Raw genomic sequence first — 21,758 nt, forward strand, 5'->3', positions numbered from 1 at the left:
AATAAAAATATATCCACACCTAAAAACTTTAATGGGTGGTGAAGATCTAATATTTAAAACTAAATCAGTACTTGTACTAGATCATGTTACTGGATCTAGAAGTATAACTTTCCAAAAAGTGTTGACATGTTTCAGCCCCCTCTGGCTCAACGGAGTCTATGGGGCTTTCGTCAGGACTCACAGACAAACAAACATAGAATCATTACTTACACAATTCGTGTAGTTTGAATGGGTAGATTATTTATAGGGTATTCAATGACCACTCATTCTCTTTTAACCTGAAAAAGAGAAACAGACAGGTATATAATACACGAAGATTAGGTATCATGGTGTACTAGGGGGCTCCAGAGTTAGCAGTAGTATAATCATCTGGGTCTCTGTATTTATAAAGTTAACTAGTGGAAACGGGCCGTGTTGGGCAGAGGAAGAAGGAAAAGGTGAAGGCAATTAGAGATAAGACGTCAACAAACAAATGACAAATGTATACACTCTATTGTGAGTGTGGGTATCTGTCTCAAAAAATCGGTTCACACGGGTAATGGGTGGTGGAAAGTAAAAAACGGAAAGTAGCCGTTAGGCACTTGGGAACGTGTCACGAGGTCTGCATTTGGAGAGACCCCTGAGCCCAAGGAACTAGCATTACGCAGGGTATTATGGCAGTTAGTGGCTCCTTAAGGTCGGAGGAAAGTTACCGTTTGGGAACAGTAAACGAGGTCTGCGTGTACGGAGACCCCTGAGCCTAAGGAACTGACATTACGCAGAGTATTAAAGAGGCTCCTTGGGAACTAAACACATAGGCGCCTGCAACGGGTAAATGTGAAAGCTCAGTTCGTAATAGTGGCGGGTTCACTTAAATAATCTTACCCATTGACGTCAAGTCGAAGACTTCGTCAGGGGACCACAGAGCTAAAGAAGGGGGAAAGGAGGCAAGAGAATGTTACAAGGGGATCTTACCGTTGTTTAGTAGAGTGTACTTAACACAGTTCGTCCGCCGCCATTACCCGCGTGTTTGAGCGATATCTCCGCTTGTGCTGACTCTGCCCCTGCGAGACACTCTGGTACATACTCGTCCCAGAAGCATACAACCACAAGAGATAACCAGAGACATCACAATGACACATGTAAGTGGACATTACCCCTGCGGTAATTGTACAGCCTGTAAATATACCACTACCTCGAAACAGCTACAACTCTCAGAAACTCTTCTATGGACTCAAAAACAACACACCAACTGCAACTCCTCTCACGTCATATACATGGCAAGCTGTCCCTGTCAAAAACTCTATATAGGGATGACCTGCAGAAAGGTCAAAGCAAGAATAGGAGAACATAGAAGTAATATCAGGATGAAGAAGACAACCACAAAACTTTGTGCACACTTCATAGAGGCTGGACATTCCTGTGAGGACATCCGATGGACAGTGATAGAAATGCTCACAGTAAAGACCCAAAATGCAGAAAAAAAGCTCTACGAAAAAGAACAGAGATGGGTGGACCGCTTGAAAACTCATATTTGGGGACTGAATGACAATGTACCCCGGCACCAATTTGCAGTACATTAGTTTTCAGTCACCACACATTGAACTGATACTGAGAATCCCACCCATCCTACCTCTAGTGTATCTAGGACACCATGTAGAGCATGAAAACGATACTTCCAGTACGTCACTTTCGAAACCTCACTATCAGAATGACTTTTTCTCTCAAATTGACACATTCTGACCCCTTGTTACACATCAAAACTATCCATTTTGATTTGCCGTTATTATGGTATTTCTCTTAAGACGAGTGCCCTTTCACAGCTGTACCTATAGAATTACACTCTTATGACAACAGTTCTCAATAAAGTTGTATTTTTCAAATTAAGCCTACAAAAACGCGGGTCTGACGTCTGCTCCGAGTCCAGGGGCAGAGTCAGCACAAGCGGAGATATCGCTCAAACACGCGGGTAATGGCGGCGGATGAACTGTGTTAAGTACACTCTACTAAACAACAGTAAGATTCCCTTGTAACATTCTCTTGCCTCCTTTCCCCCTTCTTTAGCTCTGTGGTCCCCTGACGAAGTCTTCGACTTGACGTCAATGGGTAAGATTATTTAAGTGAACCCGCCACTATTACGAACTGAGCTTTTACATTTACCCGTTGCAGGCGCCTATGTGTTTAGTTCCCAAGGAGCCTCTTTAATACTCTGCGTAATGTCAGTTCCTTAGGCTCAGGGGTCACCCTACACGCAGACCTCGTTTACTGTTCCCAAACGGTAACTTTCCTCCGACCTTAAGGAGCCACTAACTGCCATAATACCCTGCGTAATGCTAGTTCCTTGGGCTCAGGGGTCTCTCCAAATGCAGACCTCGTGACACGTTCCCAAGTGCCTAACGGCTACTTTCCGTTTTTTACTTTCCACCACCCATTACCCGTGTGAACCGATTTTTTGAGACAGATACCCACACTCACAATAGAGTGTATACATTTGTCATTTGTTTGTTGACGTCTTATCTCTAATTGCCTTCACCTTTTCCTTCTTCCTCTGCCCAACAGGGCCCGTTTCCACTAGTTAACTTTATAAATACAGAGGCCCAGATGATTATACTACTGCTAACTCTGGAGCCCCCTAGTACACCATGATATTTAATCCTCGTGTATTATATACCTGTCTGTTTCTCTTTTTCAGGTTAAAAGAGAATGAGTGGTCATTGAATACCCTATAAATAATCTACCCATTCAAACTACACGAATTGTGTAAGTAATGATTCTATGTTTGTTTGTCTGTGAGTCCTGACGAAAGCCCCATAGACTCCGTTGAGCCAGAGGGGGCTGAAACATGTCGACACTTTTTGGAAAGTTATACTTCTAGATCCAGTAACATGATCTAGTACAAGTACTGATTTAGTTTTAAATATTAGATCTTCACCACCCATTAAAGTTTTTAGGTGTGGATCTATTTTTATTCTTTTTTCTTTTTCACACACCCTATCCTAACGGGGGCGTATTTTTCATCTCTGGACACTGCAATCTAGACCAGAGGAGCCTCTGGATGAGGCAGGCACCCAGCACACTCTATGGTATCCAATGATAACTGCCATAACTACAATGTAGGGGCGGATGAAAGATATATACCGCATTACCAACGAACATTGAGTTTTTGAGGATACCATAGTTATTCTATCCAATGGTTTAGAATTGTCACTAGTGTCCATTTTCTCTCACTTGATTACTTACGTCTGATAGACACCGCCAGCCACGTTACAGCTTTTCTGCCGCGTATGTAAGTCAACCACGGCGGAAAAGCGGCGGACTGAAACCAGGACCCACCAGCCATCCTAATTTGGCGGTGGGTCTTTGGTGAGTCCGCAGAGGATTTTCCGCATCCTCCGGGCCGGCGGTGGCTTTCGCCGGCCCGGAGGATGCGGAAAATCCTCCATCATAATCAGCCCCTGAATTTCCAAAAATTTTACAACGCATACGACTTTATCAAGCATGCCATTATAACGCAAATGCATGTGTGGTAAAGTCATATACATTGTAAAAGTACATTATTAAAACATCAATTCTATGTTTGTATATATGTGTATTTATATATATATATATATTCACTGAAAAAACCATAGGTTTTAGGCCATATATAGTTAGGGATTAGCATTTACAAAACCTTAATTTACTCGCACAAAACCATTGAAATTCGCATATATAGTTAGATGCAATAACTATATAACGCGCACCCGTAATCCACTGCTGATGATGTCACATATTACATCATTCATGACATGGTCAGTAACATCACTGATGACATCACTGATGACATCATCCAGTGACTGTATGTTTCTGTAAAGTTAAAATATGTCTTACATATTGTAGAATGAGTGGATGTATAAGTGTCTGGATGAAGGATTTAGTAGGTGCATGACTGATTGTATGAGGGAATGATTAAATGTGTCTCACTGAGTGCATGGGTTAGTGACTAAACTGTCTTAATTTGTGCATCATTATTTCTGCAGTTCTGTAAACTGCTGCATGTGTTGATCAGTAGCTATATGAGTAACTATATGGGTTATTGATTGGTTGCCCAAATATTTGCATGGGAGAGTGAGTGTGTGTGTGGGGGTGGCTGGGAGGTGTGCGACTCTGTGCATAGATGTGTGAGCAGTTGATTCACTAGATGTATGGGTTCAAAAGTGCATGTGGAAACAGCTGTATGGGCGGTTGACTGTCTGAATGAGTGTATTGGTGAGTGATTGGATTTCTCAGTGCTACATATCAAAGTAAGTACATATGTAAAACACAGTACATGTAAGAGTTGAGATATATATAAATAACTGTGCATAAGAGCCAGTGAATATGTGAGTGGCTGTATGGATCATTGTGAACTTGTATCAGTGATTGTATAAAGAGTAAATATGTGTTAGTATATGTTTGATTAAGTAAGGTGTGTATAACTGTATAGTTGAGGAAATGGAGGTGTGATTGATTCTTTGCATGACTGACTAGGTGTGTGAGTAACTCCATGGATGAGTGACAGTCTGTGAGTGTCTGTTTACACTGATTGTATCTAAGGTTATATTAGAGTCTGAAGAGGTTCATCGTATTATCACATGAATGATATCATCAGTGATGTGATCAGTAATGTCAAATGAGATGTTATCAGTGATTTCATCAGTGATGTCATTTGAGATGTCATCAGTGATGTCATTTGAGATGTCATCAGTGATTTCACTGACCATGTCATGAATGATGTAATATGTGACATCATCAGCAGTGGATTGCGGGTGCGCGATATATAGTTATTGCATCTAACTATATATGCGAATTTCAATGGTTTTGTGCGAGTAAATTAAGGTTTTGTAAATGCTAATCCCTAACTATATATGGCCTAAAACCTATGGTTTTTTCAGTGAATTTCAATGGTTTTTTAATAGCAAATATCAAAAGCTGTCAAATGTCAAGTACGTGATAGGTAAAAACATTTTCGTGTTTATGCACGCTGATGTGCTTTGAACGCTGCCCCTCCCTCTTTTCTCTTAGTAGTACTCTCTCTTTGCAGATAGTGAAGGGTAGTTAACGCAGGCCTTTGCCCCCGTTGTAATCCGTCGTGCCTGCTTGTCTCTCCATTTGATTGATTGTTATCCAAGCATTTACTGTTTTAGAATTGATTCTCTTTGGTTGATTCTCTATTTACAAACAAGCACAGAGTCGCAATACTCTGTTTAATCTTTGCAGATAGTGAAAAATCGTGTAAAAAAACAAAAGTAATCGAGCAAAATCAGTAGGCCACTAATGGGATGTCTTTTTGACCTCGCTAAAATAGAAACATTAGGAACAACCCTTCATGAGAAATACGAAACTAGTGAGATGAACTGAGCTCCACACCATGATGGCTGCAAGACAGCCCGGCTCCGCTACCCACCCCGCCCAAAATAACGATAAACTCTATGCAATATTATAAATATATACAACACACCAGCAAAGTAACAGGGTAAAACATTTTATTAAATAACTATTTACATAACTATTTTATACTTTTTGTTGCCTGATCCGGCTAGCTCAATCGATCGAGTATGAAACTCATGCACTCTGATAGCAAGCATTGCTGCTGATGCTATGCAGACAAAAACTGGTTTTCAGTTTGTACATTCTTCAAGATTTTTCCATCCAAGGCTGGTTGAGAGTTTGTAGAACGATGGCTTCAGATTTTCAACATACGGTGTGGTGGCGCGGACTGGGAGGGGGCGCTTGGCTCCTGCCCTCTCCCCAAGTCGTGTTGCCCTGGTGTGGCCTAAGATCGCCCCGACATAGGCGGCCGGCTCCCGGGGTCCGGCGGAACTTTTTGCCTTTTGATGACTCTTCCATTCTGAACCTTGTCCCACAATCCGTTTGACCTGAAGACACGCTGTAGTGGGGCGCCCCTTTACCGTTTCAGTTGCCATTCCGCCCGCTTTTGCTACACTGTGCCTCTTCCGCCATTCAGCTGTTTACCGCCCGCTCTTGCGACTACAGCGTCTCGCTCACCATGTAGTTGAGTTGCTCCCGCTCTTCCGATGCAGCGATAGGCGGCTGCCACAGGACTCTCAAAATGGCGGCCGGCTCTTCAGATTTGGGCGTGGTCCACTAAAATGGCCCTGGGACACCTTGGAACTTGGACGCTTGTCTGCTAGGTCTTGGGCCCCATTCTCGAAAGCGTCCCCTCAGCCTTGAAGATTCTACAAAAGTCTTGGGGGCCCCCGACTCCCGCAGGCTTCTGGTGGGGAGCGGCTGACATGATTGCTCGTGGAATGGCCACGACTGAGCTACGAGATGGTGGTGCTCTCATGCTGACGCCAGCTTCAGTCTGAAACATCCAGAAACACTGTAGACTACCAATTCCATCAGTTCCGGTAGCGCCCCAACGTGACCCGGTAGAGAAGAACTTGCCCTCCCCTCTTTGACTGAAGGTTCTTGTTGCCTGTCCCTTCTGTTGTCATTTAACAGAACTTTTTAGACTGCTGAAAGGGGTTGTGTTCCGACCGCTGGTTGGTGGAGACATTTTGACTATATTCTGGACCTACGTTGTCGCGTAATGCGTTATATGGCACGGAAGTGCTCCGGTGCGCGAAGCGCAGCTTCCCGGAAGCGATCCGGGGCGCGGCGCGCAGCGCGTAACGTAAGCAAAACAGGTCATGTGACTTGTTAATAAAACTTTTCATTGGTTCATTTTACTTTTGTTATTCTAATGATGAAAGGCTTAGTCATATGACCTAAAAATTACGCTTTTTATTGCTTTCGAACATTATTTTTTCTTAAACATATATGTTATAATGTTCCAGGCTGATGTACTTTCTCGGAAAATTTACAACTGTCCTGCAAGTAAAATATATTCCTTTTTCGAGAAAAAGGGCGTTTCTTCGTCCCATGACGGAGACGTTGAGCAAAAGAGGCTCGGACTGCTGTCTTAGTCGCCGATACGCCTGAATATCAGATTCTTATCGATCACTTTATGTTGCAGGAGTAGAAAACACAACAGCCCTTGACCATTTATCTTTGCTGCGTTCCTGCGTATTATACCTTTTATCCGTCATGTAATTGGACTGCTTTATTTCACTTGCCTTTTACTGATTCGAAAACAGTGACTAAAATTAAAAACTTTACCAATGTAAATACTACTACCATGTTTTGTTTTAAAAACCTTTATTGTGAAAATGTCAGTATACAAATACGGGCCTATAACCACGTGGGCCGGCCACGGAGCAAACTGGAATCGTATATGATGAGGAGACATTTACACTGTAGAGGAACGTAACGTGCGGGCCATTAGGTTGCAAGAACTAAGGTGTCTAACAGTTGCGGAATCGGTGGACGTACATTTTGTAATTAAAATACGACAGGGCCACTTACAATAAAATTATCTAGATATACATTTGCGGGCAAGTACCATGGGTGACGTTAATTCGAACTTTCAATAGTACAGTAATCAATAACACATCAGAACTTAATATCAATAGGGATGTCGAAATATTCAATCAATTCTCGTCCCCGCCCGCCATGTGCTTCAAAACTGCATACGTATCTTGTGATATCAAGGTTGTGCAACCAGTACACAACAAGGAGTTACGAGTCCCATTTATACCGGCGCCATTTTGGATGGAACAATCCAGAAGAATGTACAAACTGAAAACCTGTTTTTGTCTGTATAGCATCAGCAGCAACGCTTGAGTCAGCTTTGTGTGAAGCCGCCATTTTGATTCAATCAATAGCGTCCCCCTGCACACATTCAGGGACCTGGTCGTGTCTTCAGGTCAAACGGATTGTGGGACAAGATGCAGAAAGGAAAAGGAAAAAAGTTCCGCCGGACCCCGGGAGCCGGCCGCCTATGTCATGGGCGATCTTTGGCCACACCAGGGCAATAGTGAAGCTGCAGCAGGTGCAAATAAGCTTTAGACAGTGTTACAAGCGCTGCTCAGAACTCTCAACTATGACACCACCTCGGTGCCATCCGGATCTTGGCGCCTTGTGCTGGTTCCGGCCTATTCACACATCGGTCCGCTACTGACACCACCTCACAGGCCAACGGGGCACCCCACGCCGACTTTTGGCGCAGCATTGTAGGATGGCCACACCAGTGAGGCAACTTGCTGGACACCACCTCGGTGCCATCCAGATCTCGGCGCGTTGTGCTGCCTTCGGCCTACTGTAGCCGCAAGTGCGGACGCAACTCAGCTGGATAGCGAGTGAAACTCCAAGGGGAGCCCCACTGCAGCCGAGGAGCCTCCATCTTGGGGGCGACGCACAGCATCACATTGCTTCGCAATGCAGTCAGATCCTCAAACAGCCCCCACTGACTGACGCGACCTCACAGGCCAACGGGGCGCCCCACGCCGACTTTCGGCGCAGCATTGTAGGATGGCCACACCAGTGCGGCAACTTGCTGGACACCACCTCAGTGCCATCCGGATCTTGGCGCGTTGTGCTGCCTTCGGCCTATTCGCACATCGGTCCGCTACTGACGCCGCCTCACGTGCCAACGGATTTTCTACGCTTTTTATAGCCCTATGCCGCATAACAGGTCATGTGACTTGTTTATAAAACTTTTCATTGGTTCATTTTACTTTTGGTTTCCTAATGATGGAAGGCTTGATCATATGACCTAAAAATAACACTTTTCATTGGATTAGAACATTTTTTTTTCCCAAACGATGAAAGCCCCACCTTGTTTCTGGATGTTTCAGACTGAAGCTGGCATCAGCATGAAAGCACCACCATCTCGTGGCTCCGTCGTGGTCATTCCGCGAGCAATCATGGCAGCCGCTCCCCACCGGAAGCCTGCAGAGTCGGGGCCCCCCGAGACTTTTGTAGAATCTTCAAGGCTCATGGGACGCTTTCGAGAATGGGGTCCAAGACCGAGCAGACAAGCGTCCGAGTTCCAAGGTGTCCCAGGGCCATTTTAGTGGACCAGGCCCAAAAAGGAAAGAGCCTGCCGCCATTTTGAGAGTCCTGTAGCAGCCGCCTATCGCTGAACCGCAAGAGTGGGCGCAACTCAGCTGAATGGCGGATTTTGGCACAGTGTACCAAAAGCGGGCGGAATGGCAACTGAAACGGTAAAGGGGCACCCCACTACAGCAGACGAGCCTCCACCTGGGGAGGCCCGTTCACGCCGCCTACCACCCCCCCTCCCCCCTCCCGGGGCGCCCCACGCCATTTTTCGGAGCAGCATTGTAGGATACCAAAACCAGTGCGGCAACTTAATGGACATCACCTGGGTGCCATCCACATCTCAGCGCGTTCTGCTGCCTTGGGACTATTCGCACAACAGACCGCTACTGACGAGGCCTCCCCCCGCACCCCCCGGGACGCCCCACGCCGTTTTTCAGAGCAGCATTGTAGGATACCAAAACCAGTGCGGCACCCAGGTGACATCACCTGGGTGCCGTCCAGAACTCAGCACGTTGTGCTGCCTTGGGACTATTCGCACAAAAGACAGCTACTGACCATTGTTGCTTCTTTTTTCAAAAAAATGTTTAAATGTATTTACTGTTTTTGTTGCATTGTATATATTTATAAGTTATTAAAGTTTTATAATCCTACTACTTTGTTGGAGTGCTATATATTTTTAATGTGACACATAATTGTAAAAATGTTGATGTACAAAGAGGCATCCCTGGAATCTTCCGCTTCAGGCTCGGACCCACACACCCTCACAGTGAGAATCCCCTCCCCAAGCACAATACAGGATGGTTATCAGATAGTAGGAACGCGTGTGGTGTGACGGATCTCATCGGGTGGGGGCCTTGATCTACTGTAACTCCTTTGAAGAGGGGTGATTCTTTACAGATGGGGCCATAAACTACATCTGCAGGGCTAGGTGATAGCCTGGGACCGGCCTGGACAATCGGACACCGAGGAAGAGGAGTGTCAGAGGGTGCGGTAGTGAATAGGGTGAAAGGGAGGTGTCGGGCGGGCACAGGGTGTGATACTCAGGGAAGAGCAGCGCAGATGGGGGGAAGTTTATGGCCCATGCATCAGAGAGAAAGCGGGGGTGACCAGTGCGTGGGGGAGATGCTTGCGAGGGTGGGGAGCCATGCTGAGGATCGGCGGCGTGCAGAGAGTGGGTCTGGTCAAGGCATCTAAAATGGCTGCCGTGCACGACAAAAGTGTGGCATTGGAAAAAAAGCAAGATGGCGCAGACAATGTTTATCAATACTGATTAATTTATAACAATTATTTTTTACAATATATTTACTCGCACTGTCAAAATGGCGATCAACACTTCCTAATTTCCTTCGAATCGAACGTTAACAGAAGTCAAGGGCAAAAAAAAAAAAACGCTCACGCGCAACCGCTGGAAGACAAGTATCAACATATATGAGCCTCCTCAACCACCCTCAGAAAACATAGGGGGTCAGGATACGTCTCCCGTACCCCCTTATACCCAATACTCACATAGTTTTTCCTCCATCTAGTAATTTAATTAAATTGAAACACAAAATGGCGAATTCCCGTTTCGCGTCCCGATTCGCTACCCAGTTCGCGAACCAGGAAGCGCTGCTACCGCGAAAAATGTAAATTTTTTTATTTTCCCCACGGGACCCTTTAATAACCCCAACATCATTCCTAGGGGGTCAAGAGGGGTCTACCTTGCCCCCTTTCATTAAATTCCCCCTTCGTTTTTCTCCTCCTCTTGTCTCTCGATCCTACCGAGAGACAAGATGGCGGCCGCACCGGACTGTTTAGAATGTTGACAGACACCGGAGAGCCAATCAGCTTCGCTTCGCAAAGCGCCGTTACGCGAAAAGTACGCGATCTAGTGCGCTATCCAGGACGCTGTCACAGATATATCTGTTTTTTTAAACGTTAATTTCTCAAACTCCACTGGAGCACATATATTGAGACCCAGCAAAGGCACATCGGGCTAACAGTCCCTACAATTTTGCCAAGTTTCGTGCAAATCCATTCAGCCGTTCGAGCTAAAAGTGAGGCCAAAGGCCCTATGGAAAAATGAATGGGAAAAACGCGTTTTGGGACCCCCCTTTTTTCTCGGCCCCCCCTTGACGGAACCCCCCCAAATTTTAAGGGGCTGCTCAGAAACAAAATTTGCCATTTCCCTGAAAATTTCAGCCGATTCCGTCCACAAACGCCAAAGTTATTAGACATAGAATTTTCAAAAGTTCCATAGAGAAAAAATCCTAACTGTATATACCTACTGGCTATCGCCAGTAGGTAATATATATATATATATATATATATATATATATATATATATATATATATATATATATATATATATATATATATACACATTTTTTAATTTAATTAAAACATTTATTCTTTTAAATTGCATTATTTATATTATTTTTATTTAGTATTTTACTTTATCACCCTAAAACTAATCCCACCCTGCTCCCTTTAAAAACCCCTGCACTCCATCATCCTAACCCACCCTTACTACTTCAAATACCCCAACATCCTTAAACACTAACCCATCTTAACCCTATAAATATACCCTGTACCCCAAAACCCAAACCTATCCCTAAACCCTAAAAATACCCCTGTACCCCAAACCCAAACCTAGCCCTGAACCCTATAAATACCCCTGTACCTCAAAACCCAAACCTACCCCTGAACCCTAAAAATACCCCTGTACCCCAAAACCCAAACCTAGCCCTGAACCCTAAAAATACCCCTGTGCCCCAAAACCCAAACCTACCCCTGAACCCTAAAATACCCCTGTACCCCAAACACAAACCTAGCCCTGAACCCTTAAAATACCCCTTTCACCCCAAAACCCAAACCTATCCCTAAACCCTAAAAATACCCCTGTACCCCAAACCCAAACCTAGCCCTGAACCCTATAAATACCCCTGTACCTCAAAACCCAAACCTACCCCTGAACCCTAAAAATACCCCTGTACCCCAAAACCCAAACCTAGCCCTGAACCCTTAAAATACCCCTGTACCCCACAACCCAAACCTACCCCTGAACCCTAAAAATACCCCTATACCCCAAAACTCAAATCTAGCCCTGAACCCTAAAAATACCCCTGTAGCCCAAAACCCATACCAATCCCTAAACCCTAAAACTACCCCTGTACCCCATAACCCAAAACTATATCTGAACCCTTAAAATACCCAAACACCCCAAAACATATACCTCAGTACCCCAAAACATATACCCCTTTACCCATACTTACCTTATCCAAACATTAAAAAATAAACATGCTTTTACCATTCATGCATTTACAACGAATTTCGTTGTAAATGTATGCGTGGTAAAAGCATATAAAATGTAATGCCAAGCGTTATAATGGCATTGCGGAGTCATAGTACTGTCGTAATGAAAGTATGCGGAGTGATGGTATGCGGAAAGAAAGTTGCGGAATAATGGGTGTTTACCCTCCCCGTAAGTACATTGGTGGCACGGCGGCCCACATCACCAGCAACATACTCATATTTTTTCACCACCCATTTGAAAAATGCACAGGTCTCTCTCATTGATGGCCAGCATCGACATACACTTTTAGACACACCTCCCGCCACAAGTTCTAGAATTGCGAATTTTAGAGCTGGGGAGCTACGTTCGAATCTCGGCATCAGCTCAACATCCTGTGATTCCAGGCCAATCGCTTTGTCTCCTCGTGCCTACCACAAATGAATGTGTTCTTCTGTAATGTAAATTGTGCTCATGCCATGTTGCCGAGTTTGCGCTATATAATATTGCAAGGAAAAATAAAGTAGGGTAACTCAAGTTCACAAACTACTGAACGCGCACTCTTAAGTGCATCAGCAGTGCACTGTGAATCGGAGCGTTTCACAGGCCTGTCACAGATAAGAAATGCTATCAAAACGAAATCCTACAAAACAATATACTACTGGCCGGCAGCAATTCATACCCGGACAACGTCGGGACGGGCTGCTAGTGGTATTTATAAAGCACAGCCTTAGTCACCGAGGCACTTGCCACTCTACGTATTTATTTATTTATTTGTTTTATAATGTGCATGAATCATCCCCAACGAGATATCTCGGCACAACTGGAACAAAAAAGTCAGGCAGAAGCCTAGAGGTTAAAATAATTCAGTTTTTAATAATTTCCAAAACATTTAGTAGGCAGTGCATTTTTGTAGGTGAGGGGAAGTTTATTCCAAAGATGGGGGGCTAGGAATGTAAATTCACGGTCTCCTGAGCGGGTTTTCTTGATGTGTGGTATGGTGAGAAAAGACTTGTTCATAGATCTTAAGGACTTTGTAGGATACATTTTTCCTGTAAATAGCTGGGTCCCTTGCCATTAAGCGCTTTGTGCCCTAGGCAGCAGATTTTGAAAGTGATAGGCTTCCGCACAGGCAGCCAGTGTAGCGCATGTAGTAAAGGGTCCGAGGCAGATCTCGCTGGTAGATTGTGAACTAAATGAGCCGCTGTATTCTGAGCCACCTGGAGTTTATCCAGGAGAGATTTGTTGACCGCGGCTAGAAGAGTATTTCCATAGTCCAGGCGACTAATCACCAGCGCCTGGACTAGAGTCTTGCGTACACCCAATGGGATCATTGGAAAAACTCTTTGTAGTAGCCTCATAACATGAAAGCAGGAGCCAGTGGTAGATGGCCCCTGGTCTTTCATGGTTGAATTCTGGTCGAGTTTAATGCCCAGATTTTTCACTGAAGATTTTGGAATAGGTGGTGATCCTAATTCGGACAGCCCCCACTAAGGGGACCACAACAGTTGAGCAGCACCGCAGAGCATGATTTCAGTTTTCCACTATTTAGCTGGAGAAAGTTAGTGGCCATCCAAGCTGTGATAGCTTTCATGCCTTTAGTAAAATGGTCTCGTGCCACGGACGGGTCTTTATCAAAGGTTAGCTGAAGTAACGTCCGCATATGAGATCGGTATAAACCATGGGCTCTTATGATGTTTGCAAGAGGAGTAACATATATGTTAAACACTGTGGGGCTCAGGCTAGAACCCTCGGGGACTCCTTTATTAATTATCATGGTTCGTGACCGAAAAGGTCCCAGATGATGGTCTGAGTTCGGTCAGACAGATAGTTTCTAAATCACTGTAGCACCTTGCCCTGGATGCCTATCTTTTCCAAACTTTGTATCCTTCATTGACGAGATATTGTATTGAAGGCCGCAGACAAGTCTAACAGCACAAGCATAGATGGGAGATTTTTGTCATAATATGGTCTGTAACAGCTAAGAGTGCAGCTATGGTGCTGTGCATTGGTCTAAAGCCTGACTGAGATGGATCTAGGATCCTGTTAGACGCAATGTATTCCATCAGTTGTTTATTGATATTGCTTTCTATTATTTCACTAGCCCAGGGAAAAAGTGATATAGGCCGATAGTTGGAAACATCTGTAGGAGGAAGGTAGTTTTTTTCGGGATCGGAATGACCTGAGCAGCTTTCCACTCAGCTGGATTTGCGCCCATGCTCAGTGAAAGATTCAACAAGGAGTTACAGTAGAACACTGTAGATACACATAATATCAGAGCATTAACTAACAGAGGAGTACAGGTACCAAAAAAGAATGAGAAGAGCCCATGGAGCTAGAGAAGATGGTGCTTGAAGATGTGCAATTTGAGCTTTTGACAGAAGGAAAGTAGGATAGGGGTGGTTCTTATTTTCAATGATATTTGTTCCAGAATTTGTGTGCTAGGCACGAGGAAGTCAGCTTGGTAGTTAAGCCTTTCTAAGCTGCAGGACTCTTTAGGAATAGTCTTTTTTTCCTGATATTTTGTTTTTACGTTCACATGTGTGCCATGTATTTCTCTTTCAATTTCCTCTTGCTAGCACAGAACTTCAGTGACTGTCTCCAGCTTCATATAAAACTTCTGCACATGAAGAGTTTCACTGATGGCTAGGAAGCAAAAATGTTGCTGACCCACAAGGAGATGAGGGACTGGTCCCAACTTAGAAACGCCTGCCATGTGTCGATATTCTTTCCTGAGAGTTTTAAAGAGTGGAAGATCCTAAGGACAGAGATGGCTGTACCTCAACAGTATGCCAACAACACCAAGTAGCTTTCCCTGAAAGCCTGAGGCATTTTGGTGCATCAGAAAGGAAGGTAAATAATTGTGCGAAAAATTGGACCTTAGGAATTTTTCATTTCTGGAGGGCTGATACCCGAAGTAGATGCAGCCTTAGCATCTACATTTTCCAAGTCTATAGCACTCGGAGCTTTTGAGTGTAAACTTTGGGGATTCTGTGTGGCTGCGGAAAATAAGTGTGGCCTCATGGATGTCAGGCTAGCTCCCGCTTCCAATCGTACCCTCTGAAGGTATTCAGCCTACAGGAAAGTTTCAAAGTCCGAAGGAAAATTGTAAATAGATGAGCTGCAAATCATTATTCAATCTCCCTCCTTCCTGCTCGGCCACAAAGGGTATTAAGATCCAGTTCCCCATTAACAGTGACATGGGTGAATCAACAGTCAACATCTAACCTCACTCCATAGCTGGTCAACCTTACTGATTGCTGACCTCACCCTACTAACCTGCACTGAAGCTTGGTCCTTATTATTTTGTATGATTCTCCAGATATATATATAGTATACAGTATATATATTATATATATATATAGTATATTATATATTATATCATATATATATATATTATATATATATATATAATATATATATATAATATTATATAATATATATATTATATTATATAATATATATATTATATTATATTATATATATTATACATTATATATATATTATATAATATAATACAGTTTAAGTGCTTATTGCTTAACACCCGTTCTTTACATAGGCACGCTTTAGACATCTTCGAGCTACTTACCTCTGAGAAACCTCTCTGTCTCTTGCTCACGGAAACTTGGCTCTGCGAGTCGTCTAATCCTGACATCGCAGCAGCTTTTCCGCCAGATTATATTGTCTATAGACAGGATAGGACAGTGGGAAAGGGTGGTGGTGTTGCTCTTGCAGTTTTAAGATCTTTTGCCGGCACAATTACTCCATCCTTGCCTATATCTGGCTGCGAATCCCTCGCCTTTTCCATTGCACTCTCCCCGCATCAATCTTTTTCTGGGCTTCTTGTCTATAGACCTCCGGGTCTGCGGGGTTCTTTCTTCGATGACCTTCAATCTGCTATCACTGATTTTTGCCTGAAGGTGGAAAACTGCATAGTGTTAGGAGATTTTAACATCCATATGGACGTTGAGTCGGACAGTGAAACGATTAAAATCAAGGACATCACTGTTCCTCTCGGTCTAACTCCTTACATCTCAAGCGCGACTTATGACAAGGGTCACACGCTTGACCAAGTGTTCTCCACCTTTCCTCTTATTATGTCCCATCCCACCCCTGTTCTCTGGTCTGACCACTCTTTGATCAGTTTTTTAATTCAGGGCAAAAGTAAAACATCTTATACTAACTCAGACCACCTTAGGCATCCTAGAAGACCTTTGCATAAAATTGCCCCCGAGAATCTTGCTCAAGCGTTTCAGGATTATCCCTGTACACTATCTGGCCATCTGGAGAGGGATCTTGAAGCCTTCCAGGAATGGTTAACTGAAAGGCTTGATGATCTTGCTCCTCTTTCAATCCCCCCTTCATCTGTTAAGCGCTGCTCGGCTCCTTGGTTTTCGAAGTCACTTGCTTTGGCACGCCGTAATTGTAAGTTAGCCGAAAGGCTCTGGCGGAAGCATTATGACCAAGAAGCTAAGTCTGCCTATAAACTATCTATTAAATCTTACCATTCTGACATTCTTGAGGCCAAAAAGAACTATTTTGCAGATAGAATTGAGTCTGCGTCAAATTCCAGTAAAGAAATCTTTACCATTGTTAAAGAGTTTATCTCTCCCAAATCCAGCATAGCTCAGCATAAGTTCTCAGAACCTTGGGTAAAGGAGCTGGCCATCTTTTTCAATACAAAAATCAAATTGATTCAAGAATCTTTTCCCCCAGCTACCCCTAATGCATCATTGCATGATTCCAATCTGACGTCTTTATCTCTTGATTCTAGCCCCATTCTATCGGAGTTTCCTCCTTTATTGGAATTTAATTCCCTGGATCTTTTACTCAGGATTAAATCGGGCTCCCCGCTTGACCCGTGTCCGGCGAGCTTTTTAGCTAGGAACGCCAAAATTTTGAATTCCTTAATCTCCCCTATCCTGAATCTTTCTTTGTCCTGTGGCATGGTTCCACCAGCCTGGAAGAAGGCTATGGTTGTCCCCCTTCTAAAAAAAACAGGCCTCGATCCAGAGATACATGCCAACTACAGGCCCATATCTCTCCTGCCCAGTCTGGCTAAGATCGTCGAGAAGCACGTTCATTCTGTGCTTTCTTCCTTTCTTGAAGACCATGGGTTACTCCATTCTACCCAAACTGGCTTCCGCTCCAACTTGAGCACTGAGACCGCTCTTTTGGAAGTTAACGAAGCCATTAAGGAAGTTCTCGACGCAGGTGGAAGAGCAATGCTGGTGTTGTTGGATTTGTCGGCGGCCTTCGACACCGTCCCGCATGAGGCCCTCTTGAGAAGACTTCACGAGATCGGTCTCAGAGGGACGGTGTTGAGCTGGCTGAGATCTTACCTAGCGGGTCGTCGACAAGTGGTCTGGGCCCCCCCGTACTCCGCCGAGGTGCCGCCTATGGATGTCGGAGTCCCACAAGGGTCGGTGCTGAGCCCGACCCTTTTCAACATCTTCATGACTCCTTTGGCGGTACTGGCGGAGTCAATGGGTGCCCAGATCATATCATACGCTGACGACACCCAGCTCCTCTTCACCTGCAAGAAGGGCATGAAGTTCGACGGGGAGAGCATCCGTGGCTGCATTGGGGCTGTCTTCAACTGGTTTCAGGGAAGCAGCCTCAAGTGCAACCCAGATAAATCTGAGGTGCTCTTCTTCGGCTGTCAGGCAGAACCACCTTGGCAGGAATGGTGGCCGGTTTGCATGTCCCCCCCTTCCTCCTCATCTTTGGTCGCTAAAAACCTCGGGGTTAAAATTGATAACACCCTTGCCCTGAAAACACAGATCACAGGCCTCACGGGCACCTGTTTTGGTCTATTAAAAATGATGCGCAAATTCCTTCCTATGCTCCCTTTGGCCCACAGGAAGCTGACAGTTCAAGCTTTGATCTGTTCCAGGCTTGACTATTCAAATATCCTCTACCTGGGATTGCCAGACTATCTCTTGCACAAACTCCAGGTTGTTCAAAATTCTGCGGCAAGAGCCATCTTCGGCCTACCCCGGCATGCCAGATCATCTGAGTTGCTTTCCTCCCTGCACTGGCTTCCTATTAAGAAGCGTATCATATTCAAAGCACTTACTCTGGCCCATAAGGCACTCCATCGGGTAGGGGCCTCATACATTCAGAAACGGATTTCTTTCTACAAGCCCACCAGATCTCTCCGGTCGGAAAATCTTGGCCTGGCAATTGTACCTCCTATTAAGAAAGTCAGAATAGGTGGACGTTCTTTTAAATATCTCGCCCCCACACTATGGAACTCCCTTCCCGTTGATCTCCGCCACACTCCCAATTTGTTTGCCTTCAGAAAGGCCTTGAAAACCTGGCTTTTTCATTAGTAACTCTGCTTTGTTTCTGTTGTCCTTCTCCTTTTTTCAGTAATGGGTCAGAAAGCGCCGGGACACTCCTTGGAGTAGCCGTGCGCTATATAAATTACCCATTAACATAACATATATATATATATATATATATATATATATATATATATATATATATATATATATATATATGTATATATATCTGTATGCCGGCTGTGGTCTATACCTATTAAAGGGCTTGTACCTTCAGCGCTGCTGCTCGTGTGTTTTTTCACTTGTTGGGCAACAAAGGAGCATTGATATATATATATATATATATATATATATTTAATCAAAACGACTTTACCATCAAAGAAGTTTACTCGAGCCCAAGTCCTTTCAGCGTGCAATTTATTTCATACACTGTGTATGAAATAAATTGCACGCTGAAAGGACTTGGGCTCGAGTAAACTTCTTTGATGGTAAAGTCGTTTTGATTAAATTTGCAAGGGTCGCTTCCTCACTCGAGCCCGCCGCCGTGTGAGGCTGGGAGACTGGCGGACATTTGCTGACTTATATATATATATATATATATATATATATCAATGCTCCTTTGTTGCCCAACAAGTGAAAAAGCACACGAGCAGCAGCGCTGAAGGTACAAGCCCTTTAATAGGTATAGACCACAGCCGGCATACAGATCTCCTTCACAGCCGTTCCGCTGTAATAGCCTGACGCGTTTCAAAGTTCAAAGACTTCTTCCTCAGAGGCATAACGGTTGGGAAAGTGCGGATTGACTCTTTCTGGCACTACATCTCCCATAAGACTTTGCAGAATACTCGACCATCCAGGTGCGTGCAATTAAGGACTATTTAAAGGGAGTACGTGTCCAGCAAGCGCACTTTCCCAAACGCTATTCCTCTGAGGAAGAAGTCTTTGAACTTTGAAACGCGTCAGGCTATTATAGCGGAATGGCTGTGAAGGAGATCTGTATGCAGGTTGTGGTCTATACCTATTAAAGGGCTTGTACCTTCAGCGCTGCTGCTCGTGTGCTTTTTCACTTGTTGGGCAACAAAGGAGCATTGATATATATATATATATATATATATATATATATATATATATATATAGTATACAGTATATAGCATGGAGTGGTATTTACTTGGTGCAAAGCTAGTGAGGAGGAAATGAAACCCTCTAACTTTAATAACCTAAAATGGTTTGGGTTTGTTAATGTGCCTTACTCCTAACTGTAATGTTGCTTTGGTACTTCTGATCATGTATTATAAGCCTTTTATTTTCTCAAGAGAAGGGTTTACTACTTGTGCAAAGCTACTCAGGGTAGGTTAGAGTTTTTTTCATAGAGAACTGTTCATTAGAATCAGATTGGTTTGACTTGGTGGGTGCTCATCTACATCTCATGCCATGTCCGCAAGATTTTAACAATTCGGTTGCCTACAGTAGCCTACGTTTGCTGAGTTTGTTTGACTGACTCTCAGCCAAACTTATTACTGCTTGTGCATTCACGACTTTCCTAAAGATAAGTGCAACCAAAGTGCACACAACTTAAATGTCAAAAATGGAAGTTGTAAATGTGCGTATCGTACAGTTGACTGAACAACTCAAAACGCCAGTGTAACTGACACAGGAATAGATTTGTCTACCATAAATAGGTTATTCTGGTTGGGAAAAACTAAAAGGTTTGATGGGCTAATACACATTTCTGCAACACATACAACTTTGAGCTGTCTGCACAGTGGGCAAACTGCTTGTGGAAATATACAGCACCAAGGGGCTTATTTACAACCCCCTTGCGCAGCCGGCACCTCACTTTTAATATGGGGAAAAGTGTGGCACCGGCAGTGCAGGGGGCATGTAAATAAGCCCCTAAGAATGCTCAAGGCACTATGAAGTTTGAATTCAATTTTATGAGTTTTCCTGAGAAGTCTTTATTGAAAAACCTACTGAAAACATAAGAGACAACATATTATTTGTTGATTTGTGGTATGCAAAAATAACTTTTTGAATCGACCTGGACATGTGAAAATGTAAATGCATTTGCAAAATCATAGAGGGTGGCATCATTAAGCATGCCAAGCTAAGTCATCTAAGTTGGCCCATTAAATATTAAAAGTCAAGATGAATTTACAATTTATGCAATACAATTTTGCATTCTGTGGTCAAATATGCAATCCCCAAACACACATCCAGCTCATTTCTGTTTTCTACGTACGGAAATTTGAAGTCACTTGTCCTGCCTTTGAGTCTCCCAAGGTTTGTGAGTGCCAAGCAGTACTTGGAATCTGGGTGCAAGCCCAACCAGGATTATCTCCTGCTTCCAAGTCAACATCTGATAATTCAATGAAATTCCTAGGCATGACAAGGCATGTGTCACTCTTTCCTCATACCACATCGCCTTTGAATTTAGTAGCTAATAATGAGTACAGTAAATACAGAGCCAAAAAAGCTTTCAAAACCTTCACCGAAAGTTCTAAGAAATCCATAATGCTGTGCATTACTACTGAGAAGCTAATAACTACAGTACAGATCTTCATTTTGTTTGTAGGAGTCAGGCAACACTTCTTAAATATTTAGTAATTCATTATCCAAACTATGTAGAGGGGTTGGTTGAGAAATTACGTTTTGTTCACAGGTTTTTATTATATCCATCAACCATTACCTGTGACATGCACTGCACCAAGTTCATGACCACTCTACAAAACAGGCCAGAGCACGACCCCTGCTGGTAGAGGAGAAAACAACTCAGAAAAGATAAGGATGACACACTTTTTCCCCACAAATCACTGTAAAAATGTCGGCTTTACAGCAAATCTCAAATTTGCAACCTTTCAGTTGTAACCCGTGTAAGAAATTGGGCCACTGGGTGAGGGGGTGTGAGACCCGTCTTAAGCCGGAACCACAATCCTTGTGGATGGGGGTAACTTGGCACACAGCAGTTAAGCTACACTCAGAGGCAATGTGTAAAGTATTTGTGCCAAACAGTAACACTACGAAAATACCCCACAAAAGGATCCCACATCAGATAAAAAAATTAGCGTAATTAAAAAGAAAAATAAACAATACCAAAAGAAAAATCCAATCAGTAGATTTGGAGATATGTATGTTTTAATATTTTCACTAAAAAGCACAAAGCACCCACTGTAGAACCGGTTGCCCCGGACTGGGATAAAGTCACAAGTTCAGACCAACAGTGATGGAGCATGGGCCGGCTACCCAGTCATGCCAGCTGAACAAAGTACCTTAGATCTTGGTTTGCGGAGCATTGAGAGGGT

General features: G+C 43.8%; 1 protein-coding gene across 1 annotated transcript in view; it reads right to left on the reverse strand.

Annotated features, from left to right (window-relative positions):
• Positions 1 to 263: 263 nt before the first annotated feature.
• The window catches only part of LOC147726369 (uncharacterized), a 97,857-nt gene continuing 76,362 nt past the window's right edge, over positions 264 to 21,758 (reverse strand). Inside the window, exon 4 of the mRNA XM_086963458.1 lies at positions 264 to 278. Coding sequence (XP_086819584.1) covers positions 264 to 278 — 15 coding nt within the window. The remainder of the gene's footprint in view (positions 279 to 21,758) is intronic.

The sequence above is a fragment of the Lissotriton vulgaris genome, chromosome 3_1 (assembly GCF_964263255.1).
Source record: "Lissotriton vulgaris chromosome 3_1, aLisVul1.2, whole genome shotgun sequence".
Classification (NCBI taxonomy): domain Eukaryota; kingdom Metazoa; phylum Chordata; class Amphibia; order Caudata; family Salamandridae; genus Lissotriton; species Lissotriton vulgaris.